Source organism: Symphalangus syndactylus, chromosome 7 (genome assembly GCF_028878055.3).
Source record: "Symphalangus syndactylus isolate Jambi chromosome 7, NHGRI_mSymSyn1-v2.1_pri, whole genome shotgun sequence".
NCBI classification, from domain to species: domain Eukaryota; kingdom Metazoa; phylum Chordata; class Mammalia; order Primates; family Hylobatidae; genus Symphalangus; species Symphalangus syndactylus.
The window spans coordinates 98,481,878-98,509,034 of record NC_072429.2 but is presented as its reverse complement, the minus strand read 5'-3'; the positions used below and the strand labels follow the sequence as shown (position 1 = coordinate 98,509,034).

Genomic DNA, 27,157 nt, shown 5'->3' with positions numbered 1-27,157 from the left:
TAGGAGGGAGGGTGGATATGTGTGTGTGTGTGTAAATCTGCTCAGTGAGAGATGTAAATAAAACCATAACTTTCCCTCTATTGTTAAGAAGCTGAACATACAAAACAGATCAACTCCAGAGTCAGTGTAAGCCAAGTTGCAGTTTTCATGAGAAATAATGTTAGTTGAAACAGTTTTCAGTATCTGTTTCAGTTAAGTCATCAATCAGCTAAAATCCTTCATTAGTCAGCTAAAGCGCAGCAAATTAATAATACGTTCCTTTGTTGATAACTCCTTTCTCATTTAATGGTGCCTCCATTGGTTGCTGTTACATTAAAACACTGGCAAAGTAATAAAGTATTTCCGTGCTTACTCTTTTATCAGTCTGGTTAGGCTATGGCTTAAAAACAATAAACATACTTTTGGTAAACTAAAAGAATGCTAAATAAATGATTACCTTGAGAATATAAAAAAAATCATAAGTAGCTAATTGATTTGTGGATAATGGGAGGATAACATGTAACTGATGCTTCTCCAGTTGGCCTCTATTTCCTGGCTATGGATCTAAACAATGTCAAAATGCCACACTCCATCATTTGCCACTTTACTGAGAAGTGGGGGAGTAAACAGAGATACAACTCAGAAGCATTGTGATTCAAGTACGGAGGAGGCATGAAGCCAAGGAGACTACAGATGAATGTGCCTGGAATCCGGCCTGGGCCATGACCAGACTTGTACCCATTAGGGTACAGACTCATCTTGGGAAACGGAATCTACTCCTAGTCATCCAGAATGCCCTTGAAGTAGGTGGGCAGGCTCCATGCTGCAGGTGGTGAAGTGGCCCTGACATACCTCATTCTTCCGGAGGCCCTTGAGGGCTTCTAAGCCCTCTCACATCACCCATCTATTCTCATTGAACCGAACCTTGCTTCATAGTCACACTAATCACCAAAAGAGTTTCTGGCTAAGTGAGACCAAAGTACTCATAACAACAAGCATCTGCCATCTACCGTAATACTCTCTACTATGGATTTTAATTGGTAGCAATGATTTCAAAACTTGCCTGCTGTTGAGTTTTAGATGAATCGTCTTACCCAGCCCCTGCCCATGCCTCCAACTGCATCTTGAGCTACTCTCCATTTGCTGAGGGCATTTGCTCAGGACACTCCAGCTCCACCAGCCTTTTCCAGCTCCTCCAGCACTATGCTGACCTCCTTCCAACTCATCCAACACATCAAACTACTTCCTGCCTCAGAGCCTTCCCTCTGCTTGGACATCTTTTTCTCAGTTTCTTGCTTGACCAACTTGTTTCTACTCAACTTTCAGATTCCTGTTTTAAGGTTGGTTTTAAGAGCAGCCTTCTGAGATCCTCCCAAGGTCAAGTTAGGTTCTCTTATTTTATGCTTACATAAGATTCTATATTTCACCTTCAGAGCACTTGTTAATTTGTACCATTATGGGTTCAATATTGTCTCCATAATTAGACTTCATGCTGCAGAAGGGCAGCAACCACATCTTTACAGTTTTTAATTCTTTACAGTTTTATCTCCAGTATCCAGCATAATGCCTAGCCGATACTTAGAAAATAAACAAACAAAAACTTAAGTAGATTTAATTTGTAAAATTATAATTACATATTCACTGTACAAAGCTAGAAAATACAGGGGAGAAGAAGGGGAGGGAAAAATTAGGAAATACAGAAAGTATGGATTTTTAAAAATCTTTAATTTTAAACTCAGCAATAACTACTACTAACATTTTGGTGAATTTTCTTCAAGTAATTTTTCCCTTCTGAATGTCCTGCCTGTTACTATTCTAGTCTGTCCTATCCAATCCTTTTTTATATATTTATCTACAAACCTTTAATCAAACTGGAATCATAGTATGTAATTAGTTTTGATGAGATTTTTCCATTGAGCATTATATAATCAACATGAACTGCTCTACTTGTAAACATTTTTCTTTCCTTTCAGTGCGAGTACAGACATGAAGAAAGGGATATGATTCCAATCTCCCACTTAGTTACACATCCTGAGATTAAAATTCAGTTTTCATAATGAATTGGGATCAATCTGCTGGTAACACAGAGGTTAAGTTACCAGATGGGGCTTGAGCAGAAAAAAAAAATCATATTACTTTCTTCATCTCTAAAAACTGACCTTTAATAAATGATGAGGGTTTTAGGAAAAAATGTAAATTAAAGAACACAAGGGGATTGTTTACATTTTTCTAAAGAATATTCAAAGTCCTCAGGGAACTATTTGTCTACTGCTCCTTCATCTGTGGAGTTCATTATAACTGTAATAAGTTTAAGCATTTCTTGGAATGTTTTAAATTCTGTTGTAATATTAAAAAGTTCATATGTATTTGACGTCACATCATAGATGTTGAGCCTCAGAATGCTCACTTGGAATCGTAATTAAAAAATGGCTTATCCACATTTAAGTTTCACGGAGTGTCATACAAGCATTTGCAATTAAACAGATATACCATTTTGGTATAAGAGAAGACACATAAGTGTAACCTTAATTTAAGAAAAAAACCCTTTTAATGCTATTTTGTCCAAATCTGGGAAAGTGACATAGAAATATAAAACAAACTGCAAATGGCATTTTGGATCCTTAATCTGTTTTCACAAAACAGTCATCATTTATAAAAGAGAAAAGAAAATCTATAGCCAGAGAAATCAGACACTGATGAAGGCTTCTGTTAATCTTGAACTCATGACCTAAAGGTGGAAGGCCAAATTGTTTCATGCTTCAACTGTCTGGTCCATCCACACTGGGGAAAAATGACTTGTCTCCAATATGAATCCAATAAAAGGTATGTGGAGAACTAAAATCACTTTGCTTGCTTATTAAATTCATATTTTTCACTGGCAGCAATTATACTGTATGTGAGCAGTATACACACAATAAAATCCAAGTTTGGGAAACTAAACTTCCGCTTCTAAAGGGGATAAACCACATTCAGAACATCTTAGAAACAATGAACTCAATAACCCTTTGTAAGCCCATTTCAAGGTCAATGTCCTATAATTTCAAAGTAGTGCACTTTCATATTTACTTTAGAATACACAGGGTTAGGTGCCTACCACATTAAAACTTGGTGGCAAGTACCCTTGACATGAGAGGAAACAAGAAAATTACAGCAACAATTACAGAAGTATATCCTCTTGTGGCTCATGTTAACATTGCCAAATCCCTGTATAAATCAGAACCAACTATTCATAGAATGTACCTGTCAGCAATATGCTACATGACATATGGCTCTACTTAATCAAATATACAATTCCATTAAAAAAAACTCAGAATATTCCTTCAAGGCATTATGTTAGCCAGTCAGTCATTCACACTCTGATGTGGTTTAAAACATTTAAATATTTATGCACCATATTTTATTTCTATGTATAGCTGTGTCTAAGAGAGTATTTTTACCCTGGGAGGAAACTGGTATTTCTGAAGGCCATTTTGCAGTAGTTGCTACACATGAGTCCCCTTATAATGGTTCTGATACCAAGACAAAAATATCCTGGGTTTAAATGTTCTATCAATGATTCTTTTATATTTTCTAGGTTTGTTTTTTATTAAATGCATTGTTCAAAATATGACAAAAAAACAGAAATTGGAGCCAGAGAGGTTTTTTTTCACATGGCTATTTGAACCAGCTGCAAAGATTTAGATCACACTAGCTCTTATTTTACGCATGTCCTTTGCAACAAGAAAACCATGGAATGCCCTTAAAAAAGATTTTTAAAATATAAAACAGATGTGTTATCTTCTTTCCCTTTGCTATTGTAGTGCCATGTTAGGTAATTAATTCCTTGGTCTTGTATAGGTCTTCATGCATATAAAGAAAAATATGTATTCTCATACAAATTCTTAAGTTAGAGAACAAAAGCTCCTCTTCCCCTTAACTGCTCCATCCCAAAAGGAGGTCAGTGGCGGATGAAGCACCGTTTCTCTTGGGGAGCCAGCTTCACTCAAATGTGTGTAATATATACAGAATGTGGGGAAATGTCTCAGCTTAAATGGCAACACAAACTTGATGGAAATACAATATAACACTAAAATCAGTAAGGGAAGCAGAAGTGATTTGTTCTTAAATCATTGAACATATTATCATCCAAATATTCTGTGAAGTTACTTTTGTGCTAGCAGACATGGACAGGTTTCCCATTTTAAATATGCCACTTATCATAGACTTACACTTCATCCCTTTTTTGGTTTGGTTTATTTCTGGTAAGAAATAAAAGTTAAAAAATTATTAAAATAATCAAGGCTCTCTAATTGATTAAAAAATCCATTATCCAGTACTTTTTAGTTAATCAAAAAGTCAGAATGAGAGTAGAGGAAAAAACTAAGACTGCATTGTACTCACATATTTCATCTCGCTGCTTTGTTTGTTTGTTTGAAAAGATCGAATGCTTATCATCAGAAAGGGTCACACAGGTTCTTTATTTCTGCAATGGATCCTTAGACAATTTGATACATAGCTAAGTTGAAGCTTTGGCAAACTAAAGCCACAATACTTGGAAAAAATTTCTGGGAATATGTTACTTTCCACACAGATGTGGTACATTAGTCACAAAAATGTGGGCATGATCTCCAATGCATGTGTAGAGAACCCATATTCTCCAGTTTTTCAAAAATAACAGGCATCACTTTGCCAAAACAGAGAAGGCCTCAAGTATAATGGTGCCCATCAAATTCTTCATTCTCTAACATTTTTGTTTGTGTTTAACTTATTATCAGAAGTGATAGCATACAGAACCTAATAAAAGATCCTATGTGGCCAAACTGTAAACTGTTATGGAATGTGCATACCTGTTGCCAAGCTTGTATTGCAGTGTTTAGAGAATGGACTACATGCTGTCCAACGTTTACAAATACAGAATCAACTGTCACTGTACAGTCAAGCAGCTTTTCCACTACATCGCTGGAAAGTGCCATCTGCCCGAAGATGCTGAAGGGTTTCACCACACTTTGCATAGTGACATTTCTGCACTCTAGAAGTTTACAGTCTGCTTGAGCTAAGAACTGGATCTCCTGACAGACAGAACCATTATTCCACTGTCGAAGATACATGTGTGGTTCTCTGAAGGAAACAATCATGTATTCTAGTTCAGATGGCATATTTCTGTCGGAAACAAATGGCTGTAGGTACTGTGGTGCAGCTGTTGAGAAAACAAACAAGGAAAACAGCAATTAAGATGAGCCAATACTTTGTGAAAATAAAGAGTGAAATGACATTCAAACTATTCACTTTTTGATTATTGAAATTAGTTTTTGGTGTTTAATAAATTCAAATTATTTCTTGAAGATATTATAATCTTTGGATTCCCATTTGATATTTGAAAACACAACTGTTTTGTTCAATTAGGCCTCTTAAATATATATTGTCCAAAAGTAATTTTCACAAAATTGATCACAGAAGCCAATAAATAAACTGAAAAGCAGGTATCTATCTAAAGAGAATTTTATAGAACTGCTCTGTAGCTACCAATCAAATCTCAAAAACCAAAACAAAAACATGACTCAAAGGGAGTTAGAGAAAGCAGGTTAAACTCCATTTTTGCTGAAAAGGCAAGATGCTTAACAGCAGCTATGTTTTTTTTTTGTTGTTTTTTTGTTTTTTTTTTCTTTTTGAGATGGAGTCTTGTTCTGTTACCCAGGCTGGAGTGCAGTGGTGTGATCTTGGCTCACTGCAACCTCTGCCTCCCGGGTTCAAGCGATTCTCCTGCTTCAGCCTGGAGATTACAGGTAGCTGGGATTACAGGCACGTGCCACCACGCCCGGCTAATTTTTTTGTATTTTTAGTAGAGATGGGGTTTCACCGTGTTAGCCAGGATGGTCTCAATCTCCTGACATCGTGATCCACCCGCCTCAGCCTCCCAAAGTGTTGGGATTACAGGTGTGAGTCACTGTGCCCAGCCAGCTGTGTTTTGTTTTAATCTGATTTTCTCCTCTTCCCTTCATTACATGTAGGTCAAAAACCTAATACATGAGTCAAAATGTATCACCTAGAAAAGGTTTGGTACAGAACATAAAGATTGAGAAATAATTGTTCAAATAACATTAGTAAACTTATAAAAGGCCACTTTTGGTGTGTGGGAAAATTTAAACTTCCTTCCAAACTTGTAAAAATGATACCCCTTTAAATTAATTTGAGACTGTGCCTATCTTTTGTAGAAAGTATTCATGCTTTCGAAATCAGGCAATACCAAGTATTTTTGGAATCTATTTGCTACTAATGTAATGACTCAGGATATTGAACAAGAACAGACATATTTCTTTCAAAGAGATCTGATATGGTTTGGTTGTGTCCCCACCCAAATGTCATCTTGAATTCCCACGTGTTGTGAGAAGGACCCAGTGGGATATAATTGAATCAGTGGGGCAGCTCTTTCCTGTACTGTTCTCGTGATAGTGAATAAGTCTCACGAGATCTGATGGTTATAAAAAAACTGGAGTTTCCCTGCACAAGCTCTCTTTGCCTGCTGCCATCCATGTAAGATGTGACCTGCTCCTCCTTGCCTTCCACCACGATTGTGAGGTCTCCCCGGCCATGTGGAACTGTAAGTCCATTAAATCTCTTTTTCTTCCCAGTCTTGGGTATGTCTTTATCAGCAGCGTGAAAAATGAACTAATACAAGATCATAATTGGAATTACAGTAAAACTAACTTCCTTGAAAAATTCTCATCAGGTAGCATTCAAAAACATGTCAGCTCAATACCACTGACAACTTATATAATAGGTTCATAAGCTGGTTCAGAAGTAAAGGTTATGCCTGTTTTGCCAAGTCAACCCCAGGATAACTTTGCCACTGCTCGCTTTATACTTCCTGAAAATACATTATCTAAGATTGTTGACTTCTGTTTTGAAAACACTCAAGAGAAAATGGTAAGTATTAAATGGATGTTATTCTGATGCTAAAGAAAAGAGTACCTGTGCCTAGTTGGTCAAGGTGATGACAAAGATGGAATTCCAGGTGAGCAAACTGGAAGGAAATGCAAAGGGATGGGACAAACCATGGGGTAAAGCAGGAGTCAACTCTGGTACAGGCAGCCAGGGCTGTTGGAGTCACAAGTGGATCACAAGTGCTTTGAGAACCAGACTCACTTGCAGAGCTATGGGAAAGAAGTGATAAAAGAAGTACAATAACCAAAATTGCCCAATATTACACGAGTGAAATGTCTTTTTATAAGGGTTTCTAAAACTAGTACTGAAAATCCTATAGTCAATATTTTATCAAATCTTCTGTATTTTCCTATGTAAATTAGTTATTTTTTAAAATTAAGTTCGTGTTTGGCCGGGTGCAGTGGCTCATGCTTGTTATCCTAGTACTTTGGAAGGCCGAGGCAGCAGGATCACTTCAGCTCAGGAGTTCGAGAACAGCCTGGGTAACATAGTGAGACCTCACCTCATCCAGAAAATTAGCTGGATGTGGTGGCATGCACCTGCAGTCCCAGATACTCAGTGGTTGAGGTGGGATAATTGCTTAAGCACAGCAGGTCAAGGCTGTCGTGCACTGCATTCCAGCCTGGAATCATGTTGATTATTCTCTATGAATTGTTCACAGAAAACTTTCAAAGGATTCCTCAAATGCCAACTCATACTGATCTATGATCATACTGATCTCCAACTCAATGTGCTTCCATCCACATCTCACAAAACTTATGGGCCATTTGTTCTGTTATTAGTTTAAGATCAATGCAGTTGAGAGTATGACTCTGCCACTCAAAAACCCAATACTTCAGTGTCACCATAAATATGTCACTTTTGTTTTACTTCTCCAGATTGTCCATACCCATATTTCCACAGGAGTCAGTCGATATTCTTTATTAAGCACTCACTCACTACTGTAATGGGTGCCATAAAAGTTATGACCATATCCAGAAGAATGAGGGTCCCATGGACAATTACAATGCATGGGTCCTCTCTTCACTTGCCCATCCTCTTAACACTATTTTATACAAGTTAAATCTTTATTTTTTTTTGAGACAGAGTCTCGTTTTGTTGTCCAGGCCAGGCTGGAGCAGCGTGGCACAACCTTGGCTCAATGCAATCTCTGCCTCCCAGGTTCAAGTGATTCTCCTGCCTCAGCCTCCCGAGTAGCTGGGATTGCAGGCACCGGCCACCATGCCCAGCTAATTTTTGTATTTTTAGTAGAGATGGGGTTTCAACACGTTGATCAGGCTGGTCTTGAACTCCTGACCCCAAGTGATCCACTCACCTTGTCCTCTCAAAGTGCTGGGGTTACAGGCTTGAGCCACCACTCCCAGCCTATACGAGTTAAATCTGATTAAAATGAGTTAAATCTGATTAAAATGAATAGTGACGGCATCCATAGAAGGGAATATGTCTGCACATGGTGGCTGCTGCTGTGCACGGGAAGCATGCTGCCTAGATTTCATTGATGCTAACAGGAGCATGAGACCTGGGAATCTGGGATTGTTGGAGGAGAACAAGTTGTGTCCTGTTAATTGTGGATCACCGAATCAATGTTGCCCTTTCCCCACAGCTCACTGTCTTCCACTCTCTTCTTTTCATCCTGAAATATGCTCTGTAGCTATCACAGCCTGGCTCCCAAATCCATGAGGAGCCTAAGGACAAGCAATGTGATTTACGGTATCCTAGGGAGAACTATGACAGGAAGCACTAAAGAAACAAATCTTTGATTTTCAAAGAACTCACAGTCTAACTGGTGATACTCAATACGTAGACATTTACAAAAATTACCAAACAGAACCACCCCCCAGGAATAGGAAAGTGGGAAGTGCTGCCAGAGTGGAAACACAAGAGGAACTTAATGGCATGGGTGAATCATGTGGGATTTTCAGAGGTGTGAATCTTCCATTGGGTTTTGAAAGAGGTTGTGAAACCAGGCTGGTGAAAATGAAAGCTAGGAGCATTCCAGCATGTTTACTGAGTTGTTTAACCTCAAAGAGTTTCCAGTTATGTGGTGTAAGCATTTACTGCAATGCTAGTAAATCTCCATTGCAGACAAAGAAAACAGACTCTGGAGCACTAGGTTATTGACTATGCACAAAAATGCAGCTAAGTATATTCTTAAAACATGTATAATAGGCACAGTAATCCAAGTAACTTTCTAGGAATTTGTAGAGTTAACAAAACATCTCATTGGCAAGATAAAATTAAAACTTGTATTTATTCAGAAAGAGGAAAATATATTAGTTGTACATGTGTTTTACACATTTGAACTCTTTCCGTTATACTACTCATGTAAGTTTTTAGAAATAGGGCACCATGTTAGTCAAAATATTATTAAAAATCCAGGCAAGAGTTCTATGGGACCAGTTTTTTAAAATGGGTACACAGTTTGAGGGGTTTATCTGAGGCATTTCTCTGGCCAATTATAGTTTTTGACATTCTGATATTTTCCAAGATTTATTTTTCTATCTCCTGAGAGTGGCAAATATCATAACATATTGCACAAGGTTGCTAAAACATCATGAGTATCTAATACAATCTTTACTTATAGCAAATTGATTGATTCTTCACTTTTCCTAAATTAAATGCACAAAGCAATGGTTACACATATTTTTAGGTATATACAGTAGCTCCTGAATCATAAAATCATACTCCAGTAAGCATTAGTGCTAGTAGCGCTACTCTAGTCAGCAATACTCCTTCAATCTTGAAATCCTGACTAAAATGGTTACTAGGTTAATTTATATGCAAAAATTAAAACTTTTATTTAAAAATCGGAGTCAACAAAATCACACACTTCTTAAACACAAAATATAGTATATGTAATTGTATATACCTTAACTCTATTTTACATTAGCACATTTATAGTTTTTGATATTCTTAACTTAAATCACCATTATATACTATAAAAGTAGCATGTATGTGTTTACTTTATACCTAAGGATTAAAATGATCTAAGTACAATAGGACTAAATAGTCATAAACATGAGTGATGACCCTGCTAGAGACTTGCAGTAGCTACATTTATATAATTTCCCTAATTAAGTATGACAGTAGACTTTAATCTGATTCACATCTCAAAAGGTCAAACATCACATGTATAATAAGCAGAAAAAGAAAAGTAAACAATCTCACAACTTATAATATTTATATTTCAATACTTCCCCTTTTCCCAAAAGACTTTCAAAACAGGTCAAATTCATGGCCAATGACAGTGTTCATGGAATTATCTGGTGCTCTTCACTTTTAACTGGAAAATAGTTCCTGGAAGCAAGACTTCTCAAATAGTAATAAACACAATTCACGATTCAGTAATTTATTCAAGTAGCTTTAAGATCAGAGGGTTATTTAAGTGTTGTTTTTAGGATAGTGGAAATATCCTAGACAGTGAGAAGGATGGCAGGTGTTTTATTTATACCTTCATTTTAGCCAAAGAGTTACGTACCAACTGTCCTGAGTGACCTATAGAGGGGATCAATTCTTTAAACAAGGAGTGTCCAGTACATCTAGATGTAGACTGATCCTATCTTAAGGGCACTGTGGGGACCTAGGCACAATCCCTAAAGATCCAGCTCTGAATGTCACTTCTCTATGGATCCCTTTATGGTAATAAAGATTTTATAATATAGGATAATATAGCATAGAGATTAAGACGTGACTTGCTCCTCCTTGCCTTCCACCACGATTGTGAGATTAAGCAGAGAATGACCAAGGTAGGAGAACCTAGAATAAAATGTATGTGCTGCTATCATTTATATTGTAGTATTATGCAAATTATTTCACCTGGCTAAATCTCAGTATTTTTCATTTATAAAATGAGTACAGTAATTAGACCTACCTTTTTCAAGTATTACATGAGCTACTGCATATAAACTACTTAGCATGTTGTCCACCACTTGATTAAAAAAAAATAATAATGAAAAAAATCCATTCCTCTTTTTCTTGTGGGCAAGACAAGGTACCATACTGGCTACATAGGTTAATGTTAATTGATTATTTTTAGCTTCCTAAGAGGGATCTCACAACAGCATATTGGCATTCATCTCAACGGGGCACTGTCTCTCAACGTTGGTTCACATAAATTCTCCCCTACCCAATGCACGAACACTGCTCTGTCCATCCCGGGAGAGTGCTGAATGGGTGAGAGAGGACGCAGGAGGACGTGTGTGCCTGTTGCACTGCGTTTCTTCCACTCCTTACAATGGTTGTTTTTCAAATGTCTTAACCCTAACTCCAAATAACAAGCACATTTTTATTGTAATCCAGTATACACATACAAAACAGGGGAAAAGGTTTTCTGAAAATATGACACACGCTATTTTCTATTGATAATATATTAACATATATAACATAAAATTTATCATTTTAACCATTTTAAAGTGTACAGTTCAGTGACATTAAGTACATTCACATTGTTGTGCAACCATCACCACCATCCATCTCTAGAACTTTTTGATTTTCCCAAGCTGAAACTCCATGTCCATTAAACCCTCACTTCCCACCCTTCCCTCCCCACAGCCCCTGACAGCGACCACTATACTCTTTATGAATTTGACTACTCTTGGGATCTCATGTAAGCAGAATCATATAATATTTGTCTTTTTCAAACTATTTTCTATTTTATTTTATGTTATTTAAAAAACTTCAGTTGTAACCAGCTATTTCATAACACATGAATGTGCTCCAGTTTGTAGTTTGAAAAATAACCTTAAATGAGCCTTCAGGTAAAACACTCCTTTAAATTTAACTTAAAAAAAAAAAAAAGGAAGAGGAATCTCCCAAGGTTCATAGAGTAGGCAACACGACATAGAGAGCTCATAAGTACCATCATCCAAGAACTCTGAGACCTGAGCAGCACCTGAGTACTTCAGGGACTGTGTATGCAAGAAGGACTACATGGCAAAGGCCAACTCCCTGGAGGACTTCGTATACAGAGTTCAATCACCATCTAAAGAAAATAGCAAAGGGCCTCAAAAGCAAACCTGAGGAAAAAATGTAAGTATTCCTTCCACTCAAGGAAGAGAAGACAAAAACTCAGCTTTAGCCTTAGGGAGGGATAAAGGAAAGAATTTTCTGGATAAAACCTGGATTATACCAGTGTGTAACTAGAAACACAGGTGACAAAGCAGTTCCAAATGTCAAGATTTATGTATAAATGGCTTATAACACTAAACGAATTACCCAAAAATCTAGATACATCTAAAAGGGCAGACCCAAGTAGCCAAATGGAGAGAAACAATATCTGGAAGGCCACAGTCACTTTTTGGGGGGAGAGAGTTCAACCAGCAGAGAGAAAAGAAATGATTCAGGGACTTATCCATCATCACGCTTTCTCTGATTCCTCCACTGTCTATATACACAAGAATAAAGGTTTTGGGAAATGAAAAGGAGTTCTTCACATTCACACACTCATACACACACAGGCTGTGGATCACTGTCTCAAAGATTCCCAAATATGAGTGGACAGTGATTTCTTTTATGAGATCTTGAGGGAGTAGGAAGAAAAAAATACATATATTAAAAAGCACTTTATACAACTCGCCAGAGGTTTAATTTTTATCACATGAAGAAAGAGCCATACACCCTTAAGCCATTTCTCTTTCCAAGATGCCTTCTGTCATGAGTCAGCATTTTGGCGGTAGCGATAAAAAGTCCTTACAAGCAATCTGCTCTCACATGCTTTAATATTGTCAGAAGATGACCATGAAATATGGACAGGAAAGTACCAAAGTCTTGGCACAGATCAAGAGTTTAACGTTATCATCAAACAACTTATACAGAATTAACCAGACATACATATTGAGATCTGCACAATTACTATTGTGTTATATAATAAATGTCTGTAATTTGTGTTACTTTCCACAGCCAAAATAAGTATTTCTGGAATTAGCTCTTTAGGGGTGAAGGTAAGAGAGAATAAATAAAGTAAAAAGTTGTTCTGATCCATCAGAAGACACCTGATTGATTTCAAACCCAGGGAACCTGCCAGGGTGGCCCAAGAGAGTAGGGCTCATGACTCCTTTTCCATTTTGTTCCTCCCAGGGCTAGTCACCTGGTAAGAAGCTGTCAATTGCAAATAAGAGTGTGCGCTTGCTGGATGTCTTCTGTTTGCTCTCTTGACCCACCTTCTACCATTCCCCACCTTCTTCTTTGCCTCCGGAAGGGAGCTTTCTGGACTGCACCAACAAGCTACTTTGTCCTCTGGCTTGTCCTTGGATTCAGTCAGTGGGAGGTACCCACAAGGTGACTTAGAAGGCAGAAGAGGAGTGAGGTAAGGGTATGTATTTTCCCGGTTCCTTTGCAGCCAGATCTCTGTACATTAGCTGTGTTCCTCTACCAAACGTAGCTACAAACATCCTCACTGAGTTACAGTTTTGATAATGGCTCTATCACTTGGCTTCTTTTGGCCTAAGATTGGGACAGTTTCCCAGGGTTCCTAGCCCCCACTTTTGCAGTTCATTAAACTCTCCCCAGTCACCCAGTCTGAGTTGCCATCTGTTTCCTGTCAGAACCTGACTGATAAGAGGTTTACATAGGCTTTGGAAACAGGCAATGGGTGTGGACAAATATACACATGATGGGAGTAAGATAAACAGCTGAAATGGATAGCATGACCAGGGCTCCAGAGGCTGCATCCCTTGCCTCTAGTTCAGTGCACAGCAAATAGAAGGGGAAGGCTTTCAAAGGTCAGTACTATAAAGGTCAACATTTACTTCAAATGCTCCCTCCCAAAAACCATAATATGATCAAGCAAACCATTAGTTAAAGATATAGGAACCTAACTAATGACTCATTTTTTATTTTTTGAGACAGGGTCTCGCTCTGTCACCCAGACTGGAGTGCAGTGGTGTGATCTTGGCTCACTGCAACTTCTGCTTCCTGGGCTCAAGCAATCCTACCACCTTAGCCTCCTGATCAGCTGGGACTACAGGCATGCACAGTTTCACTTGGCTAATTTTTAAATTTTTTTGTGGAGACAAAAGTCTCACTATTGCCCACTCTGGTCTTGAACTCCTCAGCTCAAGCCGTCTTCCCACCTCAGCCTCCCAAAGTGCAGGGATTATAGATGTTAGCCACTGAACCCACCCAATTATTGACTCTATTTTGTCTTCAGTCATTTGCACTGGGGGCTCCCTGTCATCCATTGAACTGGTTAGTGCCTATTCACTTCCTAAAGTCTCAGTTTAGAAATCAGTCTCTCAGATGATTATCAAGATGGCCGAATAGCAACAGCTCCGGTCTACAGCTCCCAGCGTGAGCGACGCAGAAGACGGGTGATTTCCGCATTTCCAGCTAAGGTACTGGGTTCATCTCACTGGGGAGTGCCAGACAGTAGGTGCAGGACAGTGGGTGCAGCGAACCATGCGCGAGCTGAAGCAGGGCGAGGCATCGCCTCACCCAGGAAGTGCAAGGGGTCAGGGAATTCCCTTTCCTAGTCAAAGAAAGGGGTGACAGACAGCACCTGGAAAATCGGGTCACTCCCACCCTAATACTGCACTTTTCCAATGGGTTTAAAAAACGGCACACCAGGAGATGATATCCCGCACCTGGCTTGGAGGGTCCTACACCCACGGAGTCTCACTCGTTGTTAGGACAGCAGTCCGAGATCAAACTGCAAGGTGGCAGCGAGGATGGGGGAGGGGCGCCCGCCATTGTCCAGTTAGTTGTTTGATTAGGTAAACAAAGCGGCCTGGAAGCTCAAACTGGGTGGAGCCCACCACAGCTCAAGGAGGCTAGCCTGCCTTTGTAGGCTCCACCTCTGGGGGCAGAGCACAGACAAACAAAAAGACAGCAGTAACCTCTGCAGACTTAAATGTCCCTCTCTGACAGCTTTGAAGAGAGTAGTGGTTCTCCCAGCACGCAGCTTGAGATCTGAGAATGGGCAGACTGCCTCCTCAAGTGGGTCCCTGACCCCCGAGTAGCCTAACTGGGAGGCACCCCCAGTAGGGGCGGACTGACACCTCACACAGCCAGCCGGGAACTCCTCTGAGACACAACTTCCAGAGGAATGATCAGGCAGCAGCATTTGCGGTTCACCAACATCCGCTGTTCTGCAGCCACTGCTGCTGACACCCAGGCAAACAGGGTCTAGAGTGGACCTCTAGCAAACTCCAACAGACCTGCAGCTGAGGGTCCGGTCTGTTAGAAGGAAAACTAACAAACAGAAAGGACATCCACACCAAAACCCCATCTGTACGTCACCATCATCAAAGACCAAAGGTAGATAAAAACACAAAGATGGGAAAAAAACAGAGCAGAAAAACTGGAAACTCTAAAAATCAGAGCGCCTCTCCTCCTTCAAAGGAACACAGCTCCTCACCAGCAAAGGAACAAAGCTGGATGGAGAATGACTTTGACGAGTTGAGGGAAGAAGGCTTCAGATGATCAAACTACTCCGAGCTACAGGAGGAAATTCGAACCAATGGCAAAGAAGTTAAAAGCTTTGAAAAAAAAATTAGACGAAGGGATAACTAGAATAATGAATGCAGAGAAGTCCTTAAAGGACCTGATGGAGCTGAAAACCAAGGCATGAGAGCTACATGACAAATGCAGAAGCCTCAGTAGCTGATGCAATCAATTGGAAGAAAGGGTATCAGTGATGGAAGATGAAATGAATGAAATGAAGCGAGAAGAGAAGTTTAGAGAAAAAGAATAAAAAGAAATGAACAAAGCCTCCAAGAAATATGGGACTATGTGAAAAGACCAAATCTACGTCTGACTGGTGTACCTGAAAGTGATGGGGAGAATGGAACCAAGTTGGAAAACACTCTGCAGGATATTATCCAGGAGAACTTCCCCAATCTAGCAAGGCAGGCCAACATTCACATTCAGGAAATACACAGAATGCCACAAAGATACTCCTCGAGAAGAGCAACTCCAAGACACATAATTCTCAGATTCACCAAAGTTGAAATGAAGGAAAAAATGGTAAGGGCAGCCAGAGAGAAAGGTCAGGTTACCCACAAAGGGAAGCCCATCAGACTAACAGCTGATCTCTTGGCAGAAACTCTACAAGCCAGAAGAGAGTGGGGACCAATATTCAACATTCTTAAAGAAAAGAATTTTCAACCCAGAATTTCATATCCAGCCAAACTAAGCTTCATAAGTGAAGGAGAAATAAAATACTTTACAGACAAGCAAATGCTGAGAGATTTTGTCACCACCAGGCCTGCCCTACAAGAGCTCCTGAAGGAAGCACTAAACATAGGAACAACTGGTACCAGCCGTGGCAAAAACATGCCAAATTGTAAAGATCATCAAGGCTAGGAAGAAACTGCATCAACTAATGAGCAAAATAACCAGCTAACATCATGATGACAGGATCAAATTCACACATAACAACATTAACCTTAAATGTAATGGGCTAAATACTCCAATTAAAAGACACAGACTGGCAAATTGGATAAAGAGTCAAGACTCATCAGTGTGCTGTATTCAGGAAACCCATCTGACGTGCAGAGACACATATGGGCTCAAAATAAAGGGATGGAGGAAGATCTACCAAGCAAATGAAAAACAAAAAAAGGCAGGGGTTGCAATCCTAGTCTCTGATAAAACAGACTTTAAACCAACAAAGATCAAAAGAGACAAAAAAGGACATTACATAATGGTAAAGGGATCAATTCAATAAGAAGAGCTAACTATTCTAAATATATATGCACCCAATATAGGAGCACCCAGATTCATAAAGCAAGTCCTTAGTGACCTACAAAGAGACTTAGAATCCCACACAATAATAATGGGAGACTTTAACACCCCACTGTCAACATCAGACAGATCAATGAGACAGAAAGTTAACAAGGATATCCAGGAATTGAACTCAGCTCTGGACCAAGCAGACCTAATAGACATCTACAGAACTCTCCACCCCAAATCAACAGAATATACATTCTTTTCAGCACCACACCACACCTACTCCAAAATTGACCACATAGTTGGAAGTAAAGCTCTCCTCAGCAAATGTAAAAGAACAGAAATTATAACAAACTGTCTCTCAGACCACAGTGCAATCAAACTAGAACTCAGGATTAAGAAACTCACTGAAAACCACACAACTACATGGAAACTGAACAACCTGCTCCTGAATGACTACTGGGTACATAACGAAATGAAGGCAGAAATAAAGATGTTCTTTGAAACCAATGAGAACAAAGACACAACATACCAGAATCTCTGGGACACATTCCCAGCAGTGTGTAGAGGGAAATTTATAGCACTAAATGCCCACAAGAGAAAGCAGGAAAGATCTAAAATCGACACCCTAACATCACAATGAAAAGAACTAGAGAAGCAACAGCAAACACATTCAAAAGCTAGCAGAAGGCAACAAATAACTAAGATCAGAGCAGAACTGAAGGAAATAGAGACACAAAAAACCCTTCAAAAAATTAATAAATCCAGGAGCTGATTTTTTGAAAAGATCAACAAAATTGATAGACTGCTAGCAAGACTAATAAAGAAAAGAGAGAAGAATCAAATAGATGCAATAAAAAACGAAAAAGGGGATATCACCACTGATCCCACAGAAATACAAACTACCATCAAAGAATACTATAAACAACTCTACGCAAATAAACTAGAAAATCTAGAAGAAATGGATAAATTCCTCGACACATATATCCTCCCAAGACTAAACCAGGAAGAAGTTGAATCTCTGAATAGACCAATAACAGGCTCTGAAATTGAGGCAATAATCAATAGCTTACCAACCAAAAAAAGTCCAGGACCAAATGGATTCACAGCCAAATTCTACCAGAGGTACAAAGAGGAGCTGGTACCATTCCTTCTGAAACTATTCCAATCAATAGAAAAAGAGGGAATCCTCCCTAACTCATTTTATGAGGCTAGCATCATCCTGATACCAAAGCCTGGCAGAGATACAACCAAAAAAGAGAATTTTAGACCAATATCCTTGATGAACATCGATGCAAAAATCCTCAATAAAATATTGGCAAACCAAATCCAGCAGCACATCAAAAAGCTTATCCAACATGATCAAGTGGGCTTCATCCCTGGGATGCAAGGCTGGTTCAACATATGCAAATCAATAAATGTAATCCAGCATATAAACAGAACCAAAGACAAAAACCACATGATTATCTCAATAGATGCAGAAAAGGCCTTTGACAAAATTCAACAGCCCTTCATGCTAAAAACTCTCAATCAATTAGGTATTGATGGGACGTTTCTCAAAATAATAAGAGCTATCTATGACAAACCCACAGCCAATATCATACTGAATGGGCAAAAACTGGAAGCATTCCCTTTGAAAACTGGCACAAGACAAGGATGCCCTCTCTCACCACTCCTATTCAACATAGTATTGGAATTTCTGGCCAGGGCAATCAGGCAGGAGAAAGAAATAAAGGGTATTCAATTAGGAAAACAGGAAGTCAAATTGTTCCTGTTTGCAGATGACATGATTGGATATCTAGAAAACCCCATCGTCTCAGCCCAAAATCTCCTTAAGCTGATAAGCAACTTCAGTAAAGTCTCAGGATACAAAATGAATGTACAAAAATCACAAGCATTCTTACACATCAATAACAGACAATCAGAGAGCCAAATCATGAGTGAACTCCCATTCACAATTGCTTCAAAGAGAATAAAATATCTAGGAATCCAACTTACAAGGGATGTGAAGGACCTCTTCAAGGAGAACTACAAACCACTGCTCAATGAAATAAAAGAGGATAGAAACAAATGGAAGAACACTCCATGCTCTTGGGTAGGAAGAATCAATATTGTGAAAATGGCCATACTGCCCAAGGTAATTTATAGATTCAATGCCATCCCGATCAAGCTACCAATGACTTTCTTCACAGCATTGGAAAAAACTACTTTAAAGTTCATATGGAACCAAAAAAGAGCCCACATCGCCAAGTCAATCCTAACCCAAAAGAACAAAGCTGGAGGCATCACACTACCTGACTTCAAACTATACTACAAGGCTACAGTAACCAAAACAGCATGGTACTGGTACCAAAATAGAGATATAGACCAATGGAACAGAACAGAGCCCTCAGAAATAATGCCGCATATCTACCACCATCTGATCTTTGACAAACCTGACAAAAACAAGCAATGGGGAAAGGATTCCCTATTTAATAAATGGTGCTGGGAAAACTGGCTAGCCATATGTAGAAAGCTGAAACTGGATCCCTTCCTTACTCCTTATATAAAAATTAATTCAAGATCGATTAAAGACTTAAATATTAGACCTAAAACCATAAAAACCCTAGAAGAAAACCTAGGCAATACCATTCAGGACATAGGCGTGGACAAGGACTTCATGTCTAAAACACCAAAAGCAATGGCAACAAAAGCCAAAATTGACAAATGGGATCGAATTAAACTAAAGAGCTTCTGCACAGAAAAAGAAACTACCATCAGAGTGAACAGGCAACCTACAGAACGGGGAGAACATTTTTGCAACCTACTCGTCTGATGAAGGGCTAATATCCAGAATCTACAATGAACTCAAACAAATTTACAAGAAAAAAACAAACAACCCCATCGAAAAGTGGGCGAAGTATATGAACAGACACTTCTCAAAAGAAGACGTTTATGCAGCCAAAAAACACATGAAAAAATGCTGATCATCAATGGCCATCAGAGAAATGCAAATCAAAACCACAATGAGATACCATCTCACACCAGTTAGAATGGCCATCATTAAAAAGTCAGGAAACAACAGGTGCTGGAGAGGATGTGGAGAAATAGGAACACTTTTACATTTTTGGTGGGACTGTAAACTAGTTCAACCATTGTGGAAGTCAGTGTGGTGATTCCTCAGGCATCTAGAAGTAGAAATACCATTTGACCCAGCCATCCCATTACTGGGGATATATCCAAAGGATTATAAATCATGCTGCTATAAAGATACATGCACACGTATGTTTATAGCAGTACTATTCACAATAGCAAAGACTTGGAACCAACCCAAATGTCCAACAACGATAGACTGGATTAAGAAAATGTGGCACATATACACCATGGAATACTATGCAGCCATAAAAAATGATGAGTTCATGTCCTTTATAGGGACATGGATGAAACTGGAAACCATCATTCTCAGCAAACTATCGCAAGGACAAAAAACCAAACACCGCATGTTCTCACTCATAGGTGGGAACTGAACAATGAGAACACGTGGACACAGGAAGGGTAACATCACACACTGGGGACTGTTGTGGGGTGTGGGGAGGGGGGAGGGATAGCATTAGGAGATATACCTAATGCTAAATGACGAGTTAATGGGTGTAGCACACGAACATGGCACATGTATACATATGTAACAACCCTGCAAGTTGTACACATGTACCCTAAAAGTTAAAGTATAATAATAATAAAATTAAAAAAAAAAGAAATCAATCTCTCAACACCAAATAGCATATTGTTGATGGAGCCAGGCCTTAAACCTAGGTCTTCCACCTTGAAAGGTGGAACAGAGGTCTTCTACGTCTATTAAATGCTACCTCTATTTACATATTTACAGTGATGCCATTACCACAGGAACATTAAAAATTCATCTCAATTTTAGGCAAGAGGCTCTTCTTTTTTAATTAGGCTTCATGGGATATATTTTTGTGACCTTTCTTTCAGTAATGTCCAATAGTCTGATGTAAATCCTTCTCAAACCACTGAGACTATCCTTTATAAGACAATCTCTAATCATAAAATTACCAGGTTTTTGTCCAGATTTAGATTCCTCATGTGACAGAATATACTGAGGCTAACTGTAAAAGGTTTCTGTCTGCATGAAATATTGACATATTATCAAATCATTACTGTTTTCTTTCTAGAAATTGGACGAAACAAATATAATCCTTAATAGTGTTTCATTTTGTTGACTTTTAAACCAACTCTTCTAATTTAATTTCATTAATATCAATTTTTATCTGAAAAATGATTAATCTCAAACAATTTAAAGTGTGATAAATTGTGAAATATTAGGTAAGGTGAAAAATCCCTGGTGAGGACAAAGATCTGTGATTACAATGTCAGATGCTTGGTGAAAAACTGCCTGAATTTGATTGTCTGCCTAAATTTCTGTTTCCTAAAGGCTCCACATTTCTATACTGTTAAGCTTACCAGAAAAGTAATTTTTATAAATGTTTCAGATTCAGAGGCATTAGCTTTCTCCACAATGCTTCTTTCGATGGTGAAAATGCATTACTTCATAATTAGAATCAAGAAGTCAGTTCTAACTTGATACTATTAATGAAACTCAGATTTAAAAAAATCAATTTAGTTATCCATAGCTCTATTTTCTGAGATTTCCTGGTTTCTGATGAGATAACCTAAACTTAGAAAAGGCAATCTTTCCATCCATGAAATAATTCATCACAGGATGGGTGTTCTTTTTATTGCTGAACTATATGCAGGTAAACTTAAAACACTACTTCTCTAGTATATTTTCACTAATTCTACAATACTAGCTAAACTGTTAGGAAAGTAAATATTTTTAAAGAGCCCAAATGACCTAGAAATAGAATATATGAAATATAAAACACAAAACACATTATTATCAAGCATACAAAATAATCAATGAAAAAGACAATGAGGCTACAAACCAAAATGTTAACAGAAGTTATCTCCTTGTAATTATGGGCAGTATTGTTTTATTTTCGAAATGTTCTTCAATGAACATATATTAATAAAAATAAATATTTCCAGAGAAAAAGTATTCACAATAATTTATAATAAAAAGTAGGAACTGGAATACAAAGTGGTGTGCTATGATTATAACCTTGTAAAAGCGTGTACACATATGGGCAAAAATAACGGTAACAGAGAAAAGAAAAAACATTTGATTTGCAAGGTATTGGAATAGTGGATGGTTTTTTTTCTGTTACTGTCAGAATGCTGTTTCCAGGGAAAGAAGAAGGTATTACATAAAAGGAGTAAGATAACAACACTAAGCCAGCCCATCAGGAGAAGTGGCACGTAGGGCATCCACAGCAATGAACAGCATAGGCTCACAGTACACATGATAGTATATGACCCAAGAAAGCTGTTCCACTGGTTGTGGTTTACTTTGTTTATCGTCTTTTACGGGGTCATGAGCAAAAGGACTTAGCAGGTGTGTGTAAACTAGAAGTGCTGAAGAATAGATTGCTGAAGCTATTTTTCTCTACTGTAAATTAGTGGATGTGTTAAGTAGGCAAAAACTGAAATGAGTATAATCTGGTCTAGAGATTTTTTTGGTGTGTGTCACAGGGTCTCGCTCTGTCACCCAAGCTGGAGTGCAGTGGTGAGATCATGGCTCACTGCAGCCTCACCCTCCGGGGCTCAAGAGATCCTCTCCCCAACAGCTTCCCAAGTAGCTGGAACTACAGGTGTGTGCCACCAAGCTCAGCTAGTTTTGTATTTTTTATAGAGATGGGGTTTCACCACATTGCCCAGGCTGATCTCAAACTGATGGGCTCAAGCAGTCTACCTGCCTTGGCCTTCCAAAGTGCTGGGATTACAACTGTGAGCCACTGTGCCCGGCCAACTCTAGGTATTCTTTATGGCCAGTGAGGCTTTATAGGTGGATAAAACTTTATCTGCATAAAATCCACTGGGTATGAGCTATTTTCGTTAGCTACACAAGTTTTTTTTTTTTTTTTTTTTTTGAGACGGAGTCTCGCTCTATCGTCCAGGCTGGAGTGCAGTGGCGCAGTCTCGGCTCACTGCAAACTCCGCCTCCCGGGTTCACGCCATTCTCCTGCCTCAGCCTCTCCGAGTAGCTGGGACTACAGGCGCCCGCCACCACGCCTGGCTAAGTTTTTGTATTTTTTTTTTTTTTAGTAGAGATGGGGTTTCACCGTGGTCTCGATCTCCTGACCTCGTGATCTGCCCGCCTCGGCCTCCCAAAGTGCTGGGATTACATAGCTACACAAGTTTCTTAGTGTCTGGAGGATTGTCGTTTTCTTTTTTTTTTTGAGAGAGTTGCACTTTGTCACCTAGGGGAGGCTTGTCTTTTAAAGTTTTAAAAAAACAATTAAGATGAAAATATTCCTAAAATTTACCTTTCAGAAGGAGACAATTCAATTTTTTTAACATTTCTTTTAATGCCCCAGGATAATCATTACACATATTGATTATGATGTCATTAAGCGTCTATTGAGGTGTGTGTATGACTGTATTCCTCTGTATTTTGAGGTTGAAGATGACTAGACTTTTTGTTTAATTTGCTTTTTTCCATTTTTTTTCTTTTTATATTTAAGGAACAGGTTCTTGGTGAGGGCTCATAGAGCTGTATTATGAGTAAAAACACAAGATTTTGAGTACGCAGACTTTGAAACATCAGATTTTGTCTTTCTTTGTGGTTCTCATTTGTTGTTCAGACAGATGCAGCTGCTAGACAGCTGAGATACAGTTAAGTGAGGGGTCACTAGTGTTTCCCAGGCTAATGCTACCATATCATCTTTCAATGAATTACCTTTGGTCATCAGCTCCATTTTGACTGCTGTTCAAGACAATTCTCCAAAGATCTGAAGATACTAATTTCTTCTGGTCATTCACGAGATTGATATCCGGCAACTGCAGTTCACAAACTTTGCTTTCAGACAGATTAAATTCTCTAAATGCAACAAAAACCTTCTGGAGTTCATCCCAGTATTCCAAGCTACAAGGAACCTATGTTAAAATAAAAAAAATTTAGAAGTTGCAAATAGAAACTATGCTTTTATATTTGTTGAAATTCAAATTAAACCTTTATAAAAGTTATAATATTAAGATCTTTAGAGGAGAATAAGGTTATAAAAGATAGGAGTTTAGGATTTCTTTTCATATTACTGTATATTCATCCTGTTTATTTTTAAAGACCAGTTCAAGAATAATACATAAAAACAGCCAAAATTTTAAAAGTAATAATGGAGAACAAATTCTACAAGGTGCTAAATGTATTATTATAAACCCATAGTAAGTAAAAGATAAGGCTAGTGTAGTAACATACAAATAGATTAAAAGAATAAAATAGCAGAGAAAGGGCAAAGTACAGACAAAATCTTACTATGCAATGAAGGTGCCAGCCAGGCATGGTGGCTTGTGCCTGTAATCCCAGCACTTTGGGAAGCCGAGGCGGGCAGATCAGCTGAGGTCAGGAGTTTGAGACCAGCCTGGCCAACATGGTGAAACCCCATCTTTACTAAAAATACAAAAATTAGTTAGCCGGATGTGGTGGCGTGCACCTGTAATCCCAGCTACTTGGGAGGCCGAGGCAGGGGAACTACTTGAACTCAGGAGGCAGAGGTTGCAGTGAGCAGCGGTCACACCAGTGACTGCCCTCCAGCCTGGGCGACAGAGCAAGATTCTGCCTCAAAAAAAAAAAAAAAAAAAAAAAAAAGTTACGAAGGTGCCACACCAAATAAGGAGGAGAAAGATGGAAAATGAAGCTGCAAGAACTGACTAGTCACTTGGTAAAACCAAAGTGGGTCCCTACATCATTCTTTACACAAAAGTAAACTCCAAAAGGATAAAACTGCTGAAGGCTAAGAAGTGAAAGCATAAGAAACATGTTAATATTTTAAAAATGTTATAATAGGGTAGATTTTTGTATGTGTGGCATGAAACCCATGATAAAATCAAATTTAAAAAAGCAAACTGGGATAAGACAGGTAACATTCGATGACAGGTGAAGGAATATTCGTTCTGATAGGAGAGTGCGCTTACAAATCAATGAGAAAATGATACATAATCACAGAGAAAAGACAGATTTTACAAGTTCCTCAACTGTGCCAAATGTCTACTGCAAGCAGAGCATACCCCTGGGGGCGCTTCTGCATCACACTTGTGGGACTTGGGAATAAGGGGAACCAATGAAAACGTGATGCTCATGCTGCTTGCCATGCCACAAGTAATAGACGTCTTTGCTTCTGACCAGGAGTCTTATTCCTTCTGCCAGCACCCATGAAACACTAACAAGATAACTTACTAGCTTGCACTGGGTAAAATCCCAGATCCTGACAGCAGTTAGACCACAAAAGAAAAAATATAACCAGCCAGTAAACACAAAAAGATAAAAACATACTCAACTTCACCAGTACTCAAAGAGATTCAAATTAAAGCAATAATATAATATTTTATTTACTAACCTTTCAGTTTAAGAAGACTGACCGGTCTAAGTACTGTATAAGCATGAGAAAAAACAACTTTTTTTTTTAGACAGAGTTTTGCTTTTTCACCCAGGCTGGAATGAAGTGGCACGATCTCAGCTCACTGCAGCCTCCGCCCCTGGGTTCAAGCAATTCTCCCACCTCAGCCTCCCGAGTAGCTGGGATTACAGGCATGCACCATCACGACCAGCTAATTTTTGTATTTTTAGTAGAGAAGGGGTTTTGCCATGTTGGCCAGGATGGTCTCGAACTCCTGACCTCAGGTGATCCACCTGCTTCAGCCTCCCAAAGTGCTGGGATTACAAGCATGAGCCACCGCACCCGGCCAAAACTTTTTTTTTCCCTAGGAAGTATGCTTCTAAGAATTTGTTTTACAGAGATTCCAAAGAACGAGTGTGTGTACACACATATATATGTATATACATATGTGTGTGTACGTACTTCAGTACTGTGTTTATTAATAAGAAAAGTTGAAACAAGTCGAGTATCTGTCAACAGAGGATTGGTTACATGTAACATGCAGATCTATAGAATGGAAACAACAGGTGCTGGAGAGGATGTGGAGAAATAGGAACACTTTTACAGTGTTGGTGGGACTGTAAACTAGTTCAACTATTGTGGAAGTCAGTGTGGCGATTCCTCAGGAATCTAGAACTAGAAATACCATTTGACCCAGCCATCACATTACTGGGTATATACCCAAAGGGCTATAAATCATACCGCTATAAAGACACATGCACACGTATGTTTATTGCGGCACTATTCACAACAGCAAAGACTTGGAACCAACCCAAATGTCCAACAACGATAGACTGGATTAAGAAAATGTGGCACATATACACCATGGAATACTACGCGGCCATAAAAAAGGATGAGTTCATGTCCTTTGTACGGACATGGATGAAGCTGGAAACCATCATTCTCAGTAAACTATCGCAAGGACAGAAAACCAAACACCGCATGTTCTCACTCATAGGTGGGAATTGAACAATGAGAACACATGGACACAGGAAGGGGAACATCACACTCTGGGGACTGTTGTGGGGTGGGGGAGGGGGGAGGGACAGCATTAGGAGATATACCTAATGCTGAATGACGAGTTAATGGATGCAGCGCACCAACATGGCACATGGATACATATGTAACAAACCTGCACATTGTGCACATGTACCCTAAAACTTAAAGTATAATAAAAAAAAAAGAATGTATTTTTACACAACTGTTAAAATGAATAAAGAATATCTCTACACCAGGCGTGGTAGCTCACGCCTGAAATCCCAGCACTTTGGGAGGCCAAGGGGGTGGATTACCTGAGGTCAGGAGTTCGAGACCAGCCTGATCAACAAGGTGAGAAACCCCGTATCTACTAAAAACACAAAAATTAGCCAAGTGTGGTGGCAGGTGCCTGTAGTCCTAGCTACTCTGGAGGCTGAGACAGGAGAATTACTTAAACCCAGGAGGTGGAGGTTGCCATGAGCCAAGATCGTGCCACTGCACTCCAGCCTGGGCAACAGAGGGAGACTCCATCTCAAAAAAACAAAACAAAAAAAAAAAAAAAAAAAAAAAAAAAACTCTCTATATATTAACACAAAAGACATCTAGGAAATATTATTTTGTTTAGGATGAGAACATGTGGGTTAATCCTATTTGTCTTAAAAAATAAAAAAGTGGCTCAGATGTGTTTCCCTTTTTGGAAGCATTCCCTAATTACCATCCTCAGAACTGATCACTGCCTCTCTTGGGTCATGTCTATACCTAGTACACTACTCTAACATAGGACTCACTACATTTTGTAATTACTTATTTATATGTTTGACTCCTTTAGTTGACTCTAAGATCCTTGAGGGCAGAAATGGCACATTATTTAAAAAAATATTACTAGCACCTAACACAGTTTTGAGGACAAAATGGGATCTCAAAAAAGCTTATTTAATGAATAGATTGCTCCTTAAGCTTTCTTCCCTAAATAAGTAATTCTCAATCTTTCAACAGGACTAAATGTTGAAATAAACGTTACCTCCACCTATTATTAAGTTCCTTTTCTTTAAACAGTGACTTGAGCATCCATGTATGAGACGCTGGAAGGAAGAGGGGAGAATGGATATGCGGAAGAGGGTAAA

General features: G+C 38.8%; 1 protein-coding gene across 17 annotated transcripts in view; it reads right to left on the bottom strand.

Moving 5' to 3' along the window:
• Nucleotides 1–27,157, bottom strand: part of VPS13B (vacuolar protein sorting 13 homolog B) — an 897,698-nt gene that overhangs the window by 101,181 nt on the left and 769,360 nt on the right. For all 17 annotated transcript variants that reach the window (XM_063642860.1, XM_055286878.2, XM_063642862.1 and 14 more), the window contains exons 40-42: nucleotides 23,363–23,559; nucleotides 6,928–7,109; nucleotides 4,806–5,155 (exon numbers count right to left, since the gene is read on the bottom strand). In XM_063642860.1, coding sequence (XP_063498930.1) covers nucleotides 4,806–5,155; nucleotides 6,928–7,109; nucleotides 23,363–23,559 — 729 coding nt within the window. The remainder of the gene's footprint in view (nucleotides 1–4,805; nucleotides 5,156–6,927; nucleotides 7,110–23,362; nucleotides 23,560–27,157) is intronic.